This window comes from Pleurodeles waltl, chromosome 8, assembly GCF_031143425.1.
Source record: "Pleurodeles waltl isolate 20211129_DDA chromosome 8, aPleWal1.hap1.20221129, whole genome shotgun sequence".
Taxonomy (NCBI): domain Eukaryota; kingdom Metazoa; phylum Chordata; class Amphibia; order Caudata; family Salamandridae; genus Pleurodeles; species Pleurodeles waltl.
The window spans coordinates 1,420,116,161-1,420,130,139 of NC_090447.1; the positions used below are offsets into that span (position 1 = coordinate 1,420,116,161).

Here is a 13,979-nt window from a genome sequence, read left to right on the forward strand (position 1 = left end):
CAGGTTTATGCATGTTTAATTTAGGGATTTATTCGTCTGTTCTGCTGTCACCTGTGTAAAGTGGAGTTTCACATTGACTGTTGGAAGAATTTGAAGGCAACAAAGTACTTTGATAAGAATGATAAGGTAAGATGTACAAGAAATCACTCCTCCCCAGAACAGTTCCATGCAGTATTTCCCCTATTGCATGCATTGTCCTTGCTGAATTTTAATGTTATGTAATCTTATTTTAGCGCATTGTTCAGGTCAGTACTGTTCAGCAGTTTGTGGTATATAAAAAGGAACAGAAATACGACCAGTAGAACAATTCTTTATTTCCTCTGTGATATCAGTCTCCCAAGTCTTTTACTCAGCTGTTCAGTTGCAGGAGGTGCACATTTTTGCTAGTAGAAAAGGATACTTGATATAGTCCTAAATATGGGATGTCTGATAGCCCTAGACACCATCAGATTAGCCGTTCTGTTTCTTTAAAAAAAAAAAAGAAGAAGATACCGGAACATAATTCGGTTTGTTCACATTCAGGCTCCTTTTTCATCCACCCTTCTGCATATGAACCGTCAGATTCTAATGAGTTAAATCAAGCTAAATAAAGAATGTGAATGAATGTAGGAAAGTACCCTCTTTCTTGGCATGGTTACCCCCATTTTCTGCCTGTTGTTCCAATACTGATGCAAGTATTGGAAGTATGATTCCATGCACTCTGGGGGCTGCTTAGAGGGCCCCAGCATTGCTACCACCAATCTTACCGGGTTTTCCTGGCGGCCCAGCTGCTGCCACCCTTCAGGCAGGTGGCAGCAGCTGGGCTGCCACCATTTTCTGCCTGTTCGTCAGTATGTTTGACTGTGTCTACTGGGTTCCTGCTAACCAGGACCCCAATAGTTTTGCTCTCTTCTCTAAATTGTACCTTTTTCTTCTCACAGTTGGCATACTGGTCCCCCCATGTAAGTCCATAGTATATGGTACTTAGGTGTCCAGAGCATTTGGGTTCCAGTTATTCTGCCACCCATAGGGAGCTCATGCAAATGGTTTTGCAGACGTGCCATTGCAGCCTGCGTGAAATGGGTGCATTCACTACAGGTCACTACAACAGGTCACTGTAAGTCACCCCTATGGTAGGCCCTCTCAGCCCAGAGGGCAGGTTGCAGGTACCTGTGTGTGAGGGCACCCCTGCACTAGCAAAAGTGCCCCCACAAGCTCCAGATCCATTTTCCTGGACTTTTTAATTGTGGGGACGTCATTTTACACGTGTACTAGACATAGGTCACTACCTATGTCCAGCTACATAATGGTAACTCCGAACCTGGGCATGTTTGGTATCAAACATGTTGGAATCATACCCCAATAATGATGCAAGTATTGGAAGTATGATTTCATGCACTCTGGGGGCTCCTTAGAGGACCCCTAGCATTGCTACCATCAGTCTTTACAGGGTTTTCCGGGCAGCCCAGCTGCTGCCACCCCTCAAACAGGTTTCTGACTTCCTGCTGCTTGAACTGATCAAGCCAAGGAAGGCAGTACAAAGGATCTCCTTTGGGAGAGGGAGGTAACACCCTCTCCCTTTGGAAATAGGTGTGTATGGCTTGGGAGGGGTAGCCTCCCCCAGCTACTGGTTTGCTTTGAAAGGGCACATTTGGTGCCCTCTGTGCATAAACCAGTCTACCCCGGTTCATGGACCCCCAGGCTTTGCTCTGGCACGAAAGTGGACAGTGGAAAGGGGAGTGACCACTCCCCTGTCCATCCCCACCCCAGGGGTTGTGCCCAGAGCTCCTCCAGAGGGTCCCTGGGTTCTGCCATCTTCTTTCCAAGGTTGGCAGGGAACTCTCGGAGCATCTGAGTGGCCAGGCAGGTGACATCAGAGCCCTCTCCTGTTAGGTGCTTACTTGATTAGGTGACCAATCCCCCTTCCAGGGATATTTAGGGTCTCTCTTGGGTGGGTCCCCAGATTCGGCTTTCTAGATTCCAACAGGACTTCTCCTCAACCTATGCTCTGACTTCTGGCCTCCGGAACTGCAACTGGAACCTCCAGGACCAGACAAGCTGCTTCAAGAAGACGACTCTTCAGCAGCATTGTTTCCAGGGCTCCTGCCAGCTTTGCAACATTTCCCTCCCCGTGCCTCCTCAGAAAACTGCAACTCTTCAGCCTGCAGAAGAAGAAGAAGGAGGAATCTCCCTTGGAGTGAAGGGGTCACTCCCCTGCAACTGCAGGCACCTACAACAAGTGACGACCGACTCCGTGGATCCCTTCTCCTGCTGATCTGCATGCATCCTGCATCACGGGTGGTGGTCCGGAGTAGTCCTCCTGGTCCTCCAGCTGTCCAAAATTGGTGGAGGTAAGCCCTTGCTTGCCCACGCAGGACAGTACCCCCGTGCACTGCGTCTCTTGCAGCTGCCAAGGCTTGTTTGAATCTCCTTCAAGGGATCTTCAGGCGATGTGTAGCTCCAGCCCCCAGCACTCCATCCTGCAAAGCACAGCCTCCTTCGTGGATCTCCTGCGGTGTGGGATCCTCTTTTGTAGCGCTCTGTGGGCTTCTTCTGTGACTCCTGTGTCCCTGTCCTGTGGGACTCCCGTGGGTGCTGTCTCTGGTCCTGTGGACTCTCTGCGACTCTGAGGATCCCCTGTGAATCTCCGTCCTGAGTTGAGTCCTTCTGGGCCTTGCCGGTCCCCGGTAGCACCTCTTTTCCGCTAACCACGTTTGCCTTTGCCATGGCTTGTTGGTGGGATTCCTGTACCGACACCCATTTGCAGTCTTCCTTCTAGCGTGGTGCTTAATCTGCATCCAACAGGAACTCTTCTCTAGCGCTGCAGTGCTGACCTGTTCTTGATCGCAGTCGACCAACTCCTGCATCCACAGCTGGGTGGGTAGTAGCTCCTACTCCTCCTGGACTGTTCGCATTCCATTTTTTTTTAGTATATGGTTTGTGCTTCCCCTGGGGTCACTATTGGTTATTGCTATTTGCACTGTTTTCTAACCTTTTCTATACCTGTTTCTGATTACTAGTGTATATATTTAGTGTATTACTTACATCCTAAGGGTGAGTTACCTGTCTAGTATTTTGTTGTGATTTGTCCCAAAAATAAAGTGCCTTTATTTTTGTTCAACTGAGTGTTTTATTTCATGTATGTATGTGCTGTGTGACTACAGTGGTATTGCATGAGCTTTGCATGTCTTCTAGCTAAGCATTGGCTGTTCATCCACAGCTGTCTCTAGAGAGCTTGGCTTTTAGACACTGCCTACACTTCACTAAGAGGGGATACCTGGACCTGCTATATAGTGTAAGCACCATAGGTACCCACCACACACTAGGCCAGCTTCCTACAATGAACATTTCACTTTTAAGGTTTTACCTCTTGAGAGACCTTTTGTTACCTTACTGTGGGCTTAAAGGTCACCCATTGCTTACCATTGGTTGACTTAATTGTCATTCATTTGCATACTTCTCATTTGCTAGCTTCCTTTGGCGTTCCTTCCTCTTTCTGAATCTGTCTTCCACTGGATCATGGACGAATTGCGTCCTTCCACTGCTCGTTTTTTCAGGTGCTACTTGTTCATTTTAAGCACTCTAAAAGAGTACATGTGTTTCCAGCTGTCTGTCCCATGTACTCCTCTTGCGCCATGTTCTTTCCCCACTCCTTTCTACCCATCCTTTGTTGTCTATGTGCCTATCCCCTGCCCATCCTCCATTGTCTGTGCTTTCCTCCTGCCAACCCTACGTCGTCTGTCCTCATAGCCTCTGCCCATCCTCTATTGTCTGTCGGCTTCTCCACGCGCTACTGTCCATCCTCTGTTGTCATATGCTTCCCCAGACCTTCCCACCCACCCTTGGTCTGTAGGCTTGCCCCAGCCCCTCTTGCCGATCTTCTGTTGCACCTCCCACCCACCCATCCTGTCTTGTCTACAGACTTCCCCTAGACCCTCCCGCCGACCTTCTGTTATCTGTGTGTTTACCATTTGTCCACCCTCCTTTGTCTGGTTGTTTGCTGTTCCGTCCACCCTCCTTTGTCTGGGTGCTTTGATCCTTTATCTGGTTGTTTGTCCTTCCCACCCGCCCATCCTCTCTCCTTTGTCTGGGTGCTTCCCCCTCCCGCCTGTCCTCCCTCCTTCATCTGGGTGCTTTCCCCTCCCGTCTAGCCCCTTTTGCCTGGGTGCTTGCTCCTCCTGCCCACAACTGCTTTGTCTGGGTGCTTCGCCTCCCGACCTCCTCCATTATCTTGATGCTTGTCCCTTCCACTCATCCCCCTATGTCTGGGTTCTTGAAATGTTTTCACCCACCCGTCTTTGTCTGTATTCTGGTCCCTCTTGCCCACCCTCCTTTGTCTGGATTCTGGTTCCTCCGGCCCATTCTCTCGTCTGGGAGCTGGCTGCAGGAGGCTCGCCTGGCTTATAGTGGGTACCTAATGCTACTTACACCTTGTGCCAGGTCCAGTTAGCCCTTATTAGTAGATTAGTAGTGTTCTAGCTGCTTAGACTGCTAGAGGTAGCTATAGCAGAGCAGCTTAGGCTGAACTAGGAGACATGCAAAGCTCCTACTATACCACTTATATCATATAGGTACTATATCATAAGAAACACAATACTCAGGGTTACTAAGAATAAAGGTACCTTATTTTAGTGAAAATGTGCCACAAATATCTCAGAGGATACACTCCTATATGAGGTAAGCAAAATACACATAATATACACACAAACCAAAATTAGGTAAGTGCAAACACTGTAGAATACAATAGGATGCAGATGGCCTAGGGGCAACACAAACCATATACTCTGAAAGTGGAATATGAACCACAAATGAACCCCTATGCTAGTGTAGTGTGTAGAGGGTCGCTGGGAGTGTAAGAAAACACTAAGGGAGTCCAGGATACCCCACCCCAGGACCCTGAAAAGTAGGAGTAAAGTGATACTACTTCCCCAGAAACCCACTAAATTTGTGATAGAGGATTCTGCAAAGACCACAACAGACTGCAAAGCACTGAAGACAGATTCCAGGACCTGAGGACCTGCAAAGGAAGGGGACCAAGTCCAAGAGTTGTGAAAGTGTCCAGGGGGGGCAGGAGCCCACTAAACCCCGGATGAAGGTGCAAAATGACTGCCTCCGGGTGGAAGAAGCTGAAGATTCTGCAACAACGAAAGATGGTAGGAGCTTCTCCTTTGTGCAGAAGATGTCCCACGGAGGATGCAGCGTTGTTTCCTTGGAGAAAGTCCACAAACAAGCCTTGCTAGCTGCAAAGGTCGCGGTTGAATAAAAAGGGAGCTGCCCTGGCACAGGAAGGACAAGATGCCTCCACGTTGGGAGTGGAGACAGAGGGGGCCCTTAGCAACACAGAGAACCCATTCACAAGAAGGCAGCACCCGCAGAAGTCCTTGAACACGGGTTCAAGAAGACTGAGCACGGTGGCCGTCTCAACACTACAAAAGAGGGTCCCACGAAGCCGGTGGTCAACTCAGCGAGTTGGGCACTGCAGGACCAAGTGCTGGGGATCTGGGCTAGGATGTGCACGAAGGATTCCTTGCAAAAGTGCACAGAAGCCCTAGCAGCTGCATTTCATGCAGTGCACAGGATTACTGTCTGGAGAGGGGAGGCAAGGACTTACCACCTCCATATTTGGACAGTTGGACCACTGGACAGTTGGGTCACTTGGGTCCACCACCTGTCCAGGGGCCACGCTCGTCAGGATGAGAGGGGTCCCAGTGTACCGATGACGCTGAAGTTTGGTGCCTGCTGGAGCAGGGGGAAAATTCTGTCAACCCACAGGAGATTTTTTCGTGGCTTCCAGTGCAGGATGAAGGCAGGCAGCCCCCAAAGCATGCACCTTCAGGAAACAGTCGACAAAAGCTGGCAGGATTAGGTGCTACAATGTCGCTGGTAGTCTTCTTGCTACTTTGTTGCAGTTTTGCAGGCGTCCTGGAGCAGTCAGCGGTCGATCCTTGGCAGAAGTCGAAGAGAGAGGTGCAGAGGAACTCTGGTGAATTCTTGCAAGTCGTTATCTGAGGAAAAAGCCCACAGGAGAGACCCTAAATAGCCCTCAGAGGAGGATTGGCCACCCAGTCAGGTAAGCGCCTATCAGGAGAGGTCTCTGACGTCACCTGCTGGCACTGGCCACTCAGAGGCCTCCATTGTGCCCTCACACCTCTGGATTCAAGATGGCAGAGGTCTGGGACACACTGGAGGAGCTCTGGGCACCACCCCTGGGGTAGTGATGGACAGGGGAGTGGTCACTCCCCTTTCTAATGTCCAGTTTTGTGCCAGAGCAGGGACTGGGGGTTCCCTGAACAGGTGTAGACTGGCATATGGAAGGACGGGCGCCATCTGTGCCCTTCAAAGCATTTCCAGAGGCTGGGGAGGCTACTCCTCCCCAGCCCTTAACACCTATTTCCAAAGTGACAGGGTGTAACAACCTCTTTCAGAGGAAATCCTTTGTTCTGCCTTCCTGGAACTGGGCTGGCCAGACCCCAGGAGGGCAGAACCCTGTCTGTGGGTTGGCAGCAGCGGTAGCTGCACAGAAAACCCCAGAGAGCTGGTTTGGCAGTACCCGGGGTCCACAGTGGAGCCCCGGGGATGCATAGGATTGGCACCCCAATACCAGATTTGGCATGGGGGGGGGACAATTCCATGATCTTAGACATGTTACATGGCCATATTCGGAGTTACCATTGTGAAGCTGCATATAGGTATTGACCTATATATAATGCACATGTGTAATGGTGTCTCCGCACTCACAAAGTCTGGGTAAATTGCCCTGAGCTATGTGGGGGCACCTTTGCTAGTGCTAGGGTGCCCTCACACTGAGTAACTTTGCACCTAACCTTCACTAAGTGAGGGTTAGACATATAGGTGACTTATAAGTTACTTAAGTGCATTGTAAAATGGCTGTGAAATAACGTGTGTGGTATTTCACTCAGGTGCAGTGGCAGTCTTTTATAAGATTTGTCTGAGCTCCCTATGGGTGTCAAAAGAAACGGTGCAGCCCATAGGGATCTCCTGGAACCCCAATACACTGGGTAACTAGGTACCATATACTAGGGTCTTATATGGGGGGGTCCAGTGTGCCAATTAGAATTGGTGAAAATGGTAACTAGCCAGCAGTGACAATTTAAAGGCAGAGAGAGAGCATAAGCACTGAGGTTCTGGTTAGCAGATCCTCAGTGACCCAGTTAGGCACTACACTGGTATACACATTCAGGCCACAAACAATGAGCGTTGTGGTCCTGACTAGCAGGATCCCAGTGAGATAGGCAAAAACAAACTTACATACATGTAAAAATGGGGGTAACATGCCAGGCAAGATGGTACTTTCCTACAGGGCTCCTAGATGCCCACCCTCCTTTGTCTGTATTCTGGTCCCTCCCATCCACACTCTCTTGTCTGGGAGCTGGCCCTCCTACCCACCCTCCTTTTTCTGGGTTATTGTCTCTCCTGACCACCCTCCTTTGTCTGGGTGCTTGAATCCTTTCCACCCACCCTTCTTTGTCTGGCTGCTGGTCCCTCCCGCCCACCCTCTTTTGTCTTGATTCTTGTCCCGCCCGCTGACTACCCTTTGTCTGGACTGTGGTCCCACCCTCCTTTGTCTGAATTCTGGTTTCTCCTGCCCATCTTACTTTTTTTGGATTCTTGCCACTCCCACCCTACTTTGTCTATAAGCTGGCCCCTCCCACCCACCCTCCTTTATCTGTGTGCTGGCCCCTCCCACCCACCCTCCTTTATCTGTGTGCTGGCCCCTCCCACCCTCCTTTGTGCGCCGGCCACTCCCTCTCCTCCCACCCTCCTTTGTCTGTGCGCTGGCCCCACCCTCCTTTGTCTGTGTGCTGGCCCCCCCCCCACCCACCCTCCTTTGTCTGTGTGCTGGCCCCCCCCCCCACCCACCCTCCTTTGTCTGTGTGCTGGCCCCCCCCCACCCTCCTTTGTCTGTGCGCTGGCCCCTCCCTCCCACCCTCCTTTGTCTGTGCGCTGGCCCCTCCCTCCCACCCTCCTTTGTCTGTGCGCTGGCCCCTCCCTCCCACCCTTCTTTGTCTGTGTGCTGGCCCCTCCCTCCCACCCTCCTTTGTCTGTGTGCTGGCCCCTCCCTCCCACCCTCCTTTGTCTGTGTGCTGGCCCCTCCCTCCCACCCTCCTTTGTCTGTGTGCTGGCCCCTCCCTCCCACCCTCCTTTGTCTGTGTGCTGGAACCCCCCACCCACCCTCCTTTGTCTGTGTGCTGCCCCCCCCCCCACCCACCCTCCTTTGTCTGTGCGCTGCCCCCCCCCCCACCCTCCTTTGTCTGTGCGCTGGCCCCCCCCCACCCTCCTTTGTCTGTGCGCTGCCCCCCCCCACCCTCCTTTTTCTGTGCGCTGGCCCCCCCCCACCCTCCTTTGTCTGTGCGCTGGCCCCCCCCCACCCTCCTTTTTCTGTGCGCTGGCCCCCCCCCACCCTCCTTTGTCTGTGCGCTGGCCACCCCCCCACCCTCCTTTGTCTGTGTGCTGGCCCCCCCCCACCCTCCTTTGTCTGTGTGCTGGCCCCCCCCACCCACCCTCCTTTGTCTGTGCGCTTGTCCCCCCCACCCACCCTCCTTTGTCTGTGCGCTTGTCCCACCAACCCTCCCTTGTCTCACCCTCCCTTATCTCGGGGCTTGTCCCACCCACCCTCTCACCCGACCCCCCACCCACCCTCCCTTGTCTCGGGGCTTGTCCCACCCGCCCTCCCACCCACCCTCCCTTGTCTCGGGGCTTGTCCCACCCGCCCTCCCACCCACCCTCCCTTGTCTCGGGGCTTGTCCCACCCACCCTCCCTCCCTCCCTCCCACCCTCCCTTGTCTCACCCACCCTCCCTCCCACCCTCCCTTGTCTCGGGGCTTGTCCCACCCACCCACCCACCCACCCACCCACCCTCCCTTGTCTCGGGGCTTGTCCCACCCACCCTCCCTTGTCTCGGGGCTTGAGCCATCCACCCACCCTCCCTTGTCTCGGGGCTTGAGCCATCCACCCACCCTCCCTTGTCTCGGCACTTGAAACCCTTGTCTCGGCGCTTGACCCATCCACCCACCCTCCCTCGTCTCGGGGCTTGTCCCAATCCCTTGTCTCGTGGCCTGTCCCACCCACCCACCCTCCCTCCCTTGTCTTGTGGCCTGTCCCACCCACCCACCCTCCCTCCCTTGTCTCGTGGCCTGTCCCACCCACCCACCCTCCCTTGTCTCGTGGCCTGTCCCACCCACCCACCCTCCCTTGTCTTGTGGCCTGTCCCACCCACCCACCCTCCCTCCCTTGTCTCGTGGCCTGTCCCACCCACCCACCCTCCCTCCCTTGTCTCGTGGCCTGTCCCACCCACCCACCCTCCCTCCCTTGTCTCGTGGCCTGTCCCACCCACCCACCCTCCCTCCCTTGTCTCGTGGCCTGTCCCACCCACCCACCCACCCTCCCTCCCTTGTCTCGTGGCCTGTCCCACCCACCCACCCTCCCTCCCTTGTCTCGTGGCCTGTCCCAACCACCCACCCTCCCTTGTCTCGTGGCCTGTACCACCCACCCACCCTACCTTGTCTCGTGGCCTGTCCCACCCACCCACCCTTCCTTGTCTCGTGGCCTGTCCCACCCACCCACCCTTCCTTGTCTCGTGGCCTGTCCCACCCACCCACCCTCCCTCCCTTGTCTCGGGGCCTGTGCCACCCACCCACCCTCCCTCCCTTGTCTCGGGGCCTGTGTCACCCACCCACCCACCCTCCCTCCCTTGTCTCGGGGCCTGTCCCACCCACCCTCCCTCCCTTGTCTCAGGGCTTTCCCTCCCTTGTATCGGGGCCTGTAACCCTCCCTTGTCTCGGGGGCCTGAAACCCACCCTCCCTCCCTCCCTTGTCTCGGGGGCCTGAAACCCACCCTCCCTCCCTTGTCTCGGGGCCTGTACCACCCACCCACCCTCCCTCCCTTGTCTCGGGGGCCTGTCCCATCCAACCACCCACCCTCCCTCCCTTGTCTCGGGGGCCTGTCCCATCCACCCACCCACCCTCCCTTGTTTCGGGGGCCTGTCCCACCCACCCTCCCTTGTTTCGGGGCCTGTCCCACCCACCCTCCCTTGTTTCGGGGCCTGTCCCACCCACCCTCCCTTGTTTCAGGGCCTGTCCTAACCCACCCACCCACCCTCCCTTGTTTCGGGGCCTGTCCTAACCCACCCACCCTCCCTCCCTTGTCTCGGGGCCTGTCCCACCCACCCACCCACCCACCCTCCCTCCCTTGTCTCGGGGCTTTCCCTCCCTTGTCTCGGGGCCTGTCCCACCCACCCACCCTCCCTCCCTTGTCTCGGGGGCCTGTCCCACCCACCCACCCTCCCTCCCTTGTCTCGGGGGCCTGTCCCATCCAATCCCTTGTCTCGGGGGCCTGTCCCATCCACCCACCCTCCCTCCCTTGTCTCGGGGGCCTGTCCCACCCACCCTCCCTTGTTTCGGGGCCTGTCCCACCCACCCTCCCTTGTTTCGGGGCCTGTCCTAACCCACCCACCCACCCTCCCTTGTTTCAGGGCCTGTCCTAACCCTTCCACCCACCCTCCCTTGTTTCGGGGCCTGTCCTAACCCACCCACCCACCCTCCCTTGTTTCGGGGCCTGTCCTAACCCATCCACCCACCCTCCCTTGTTTCGGGGCCTGTCCTAACCCACCCACCCACCCTCCCTTGTTTCGGGGCCTGTCATACCCACCCACCCACCCTCCCTTGTCTCTGGGCTTGTAACACCCACCCACCCTCCCTTGTCCCTGGGCTTGTCCCACCCTCCCTTGTCTCTGGGCTTGTCCCACCCACCGACCAACCCTCCCACTCTCGTCTCGGGGCTTGACCCACCCACCCTCCCTTGTCTCGGGGCTTGAGCCATCCACCCACCCTCCCTTGTCTCGGCACTTGAAACCCTTGTCTCGGCGCTTGACCCATCCACCCACCCTCCCTTGTCTCGGCGCTTGAAACCCATCCACCCTCCCTTGTCTCGGGGCTTGTCCCATCCACCCACCCACCCTCCCTTGTCTCGGGGCTTGTTACACCCATCCCACCCACCTTGTCTCGGGGCGTGTCCCACCCACCCACCCTCGTCTCGGGGCGTGTCCCAACCACCCACCCACCCTCCCTTGTCTCGGGGCGTGTCCCACCCACCCACCCTCCCTTGTCTCGGGGCGTGTCCCACCCACCCACCCTCCCTTGTCTCGGGGCGTGTCCCACCCACCCACCCACCCTCCCTCCCTTGTCTCGGGGCGTGTCCCACCCACCCTCCCTCCCTTGTCTCGGGGCGTGTCCTAAACAACCAACCCACCCTCCCTTGTCTCTGGGCTTGTACCCTTCCACCCACCCTCCCTTGTCTCTGGGCTTGTCCCACCCACCCTCCCTCCCTTGTCTCGGGGCGTGTCCTAAACAACCAACCCACCCTCCCTTGTCTCGGGGCTTGTCCCACCCACCCACCCTACCCTTGTCTCGGGGCTTGTCCCACCCACCCACCCTACCCTTGTCTCGGGGCTTGTCCCACCCACCCACCCTACCCTTGTCTCGGGGCTTGTCCCAACCACCCACCCTACCCTTGTCTCGGGGCTTGTCCCAACCACCCACCCTACCCTTGTCTCGGGGCTTGTCCCAACCACCCACCCACCCTCCCTTCTCTCGGGGCTTGTCCCAAACACCCACCCACCCTCCCTCCCTTCTCTCGGGGCTTGTCCCACCCACCCACCCACCCACTCTCCCTTGTCTCGGGGCTTGACCCACCCACTCTCCCTTGTCTCGGGGCTTGACCCACCCACCCACCCACCCACCCACTCTCCCTTGTCTCTGGGCTTGTCCCACCCACCCACCCACTCTCCCTTGTCTCTGGGCTTTTCCCACCCACCCACCCACTCTTCCTTGTCTCGGGGCTTTTCCCACCCACCCACCCACTCTCCCTTGTCTCGGTGCTTGTCCCACTCTCCCTTGTCTCGGGGCTTGTCCCACCCACCCACCCACTCTCCCTTGTCTCGGGGCTTGTCCCACCCACCCACCCACCCTCCCTTGTCTCGGGGCTTGTCCCACCCACCCACCCACCCTCCCTTGTCTCGGGGCTTGTCCCAATCCCTTGTCTCACCCACCCTCCCTCCCTTGTCTCGAGGCTTGTCCCACCCACCCTCCCTCCCTTGTCACGAGGCTTGTCCCACCAACCAACCCTCCCTCCCTTGTCACGAGGATTGTCCCATCCACCAACCCTCCCTCCCTTGTCACGAGGCTTGTCCCATCCACCCACCCTCCCTCCCTTGTCTCGAGGCTTGTCCCATCCACCCACCCACCCTCCCTCCCTTGTCTCGAGGCTTGTCCCACCCACCCACCCACCCACCCTCCCTCCCTCGTCTCGAGGCTTGTCCCACCCACCCACCCTCCCTCCCCTCGGGGCTTGTCCCACCCACCCTCCCTCCCTTCTCTCGGTGCTTGTCCCACCAAACCCTTGTCTCGGTGCTTGTCCCACCCAACCCTTGTCTCGGTGCTTGTCCCACCCAACCCTTGTCTCGGTGCTTGTCCCACCCAACCCTTGTCTCGGTGCTTGTCCCACCCAACCCTTGTCTCGGTGCTTGTCCCACCCAACCCTTGTCTCTGGGCTTGTCCCACTCACCCACCCACCCACCCTCCCTCCCTTGTCTTTGGCTTGTCCCAGACACCCACCCTCCCTTGTCTCTGGCTTGTCCCGCGCCCCCACCCACCCTTCCTTGCTTCTGGCCTTGTCCCGCGCCCCCACCCACCCTTCCTTGCTTCTGGCCTTGTCCCGCGCCCCCACCCACCCTTCCTTGCCTCTGGCCTTGTCCCGCGCCCCCACCCACCCTCCCTTGCCTCTGGCCCTGTCCCAATCACCCACCCACCCACCAACCCACCCTTGCCTCTGATCTTGTCCTGATTTGCCTCTGGCCTTGAAACCCTTGCCTCTGGCCTTGTCCTGCCCACCCACCCTTGCCTCTGGCCTTGTCCTGCCCACCCACCCACCCTTGCATCTGGCCTTGTCCCGCCCACCCACCCTTGCCTCTGGCCTTGTCCCGCCCACCCTTGCCCCTTGCCTCTGGCCTTGTCCCGCCCACCCTTGCCCCTTGCCTCTGGCCTTGTCCCGCCCACCCTTGCCCCTTGCCTCTGGCCTTGTCCCGCCCACCCTTGCCCCTTGCCTCTGGCCGTGTCCCGCCCACCCTTGCCTCTGGCCTTGTCCCGACCGCCCGCCCACCCACCCTTGCCTTTTCCTAACCCTTCCACCCACCCACCCTTGCCTCTGGCCTTGTCCCGCCCGACTGACCACCCACCCTTGCCTCTGGCCTTGTCCCGCCCGACTGACCACCCACCCTTGCCTCTGGCCTTGTCCCGCCCGACTGACCACCCACCCTTGCCTCTGGCCTTGTCCCGCCCTTGCCTCTGGCCTTGTCCCGCCCGACTGACCACCCACCCTTGCCTCTGGCCTTGTCCCGCCCGACTGACCACCCACCCTTGCCTCTGGCCTTGTCCCTCCCGACTGACCACCCACCCTTGCCTCTGGCCTTGTCCCGCCCGACCGACCACCCACCCTTGCCTCTGGCCTTGTCCCGCCCGACCGACCACCCACCCTCCCTTGCCTCGGGGGGTGTCCCGCCCGACCGACCACCCACCCTCCCTTGCCTCGGGGGGTGTCCCGCCCGACCGACCACCCACCCTCCCTTGCCTCGGGGGGTGTCCCGACCGACCACCCACCCTCCCTTGCCTCGGGGGTTGTCCCACCCACCCACCCTCCCTTGCCTCGGGGGTTGTCCCGCCCACCCACCCTCCCTTGCCTCGGGGGTTGGGGGTTGTCCCACCCGCTCTCCCTTGTCTCAGGACTTGTCCCACCCGCACTCCCTTATCTCAGCCCTCCCTTGTCTCAGGACTTGTCCCTCCCTCCCACCCACCCTCCCTTTGCTCGGGTCTTGTATCCCACCCACCCTCCTTTGTCTCGGGTCTTGTATCCCACCCACCCACCCACCCTCCTTTGTCTCGGGTCTTGTATCCCACCCACCCACCCTCCTTTGTCTCGGGTCTTG

General features: G+C 57.6%; 1 protein-coding gene across 1 annotated transcript in view; it reads left to right on the top strand.

The window, feature by feature from the left end:
• Positions 1-13,979, top strand: part of LOC138248710 (E3 ubiquitin-protein ligase TTC3-like) — a 1,210,547-nt gene that overhangs the window by 590,901 nt on the left and 605,667 nt on the right. The window contains exon 23 of the mRNA XM_069202542.1: positions 25-126. Coding sequence (XP_069058643.1) covers positions 25-126 — 102 coding nt within the window. The remainder of the gene's footprint in view (positions 1-24; positions 127-13,979) is intronic.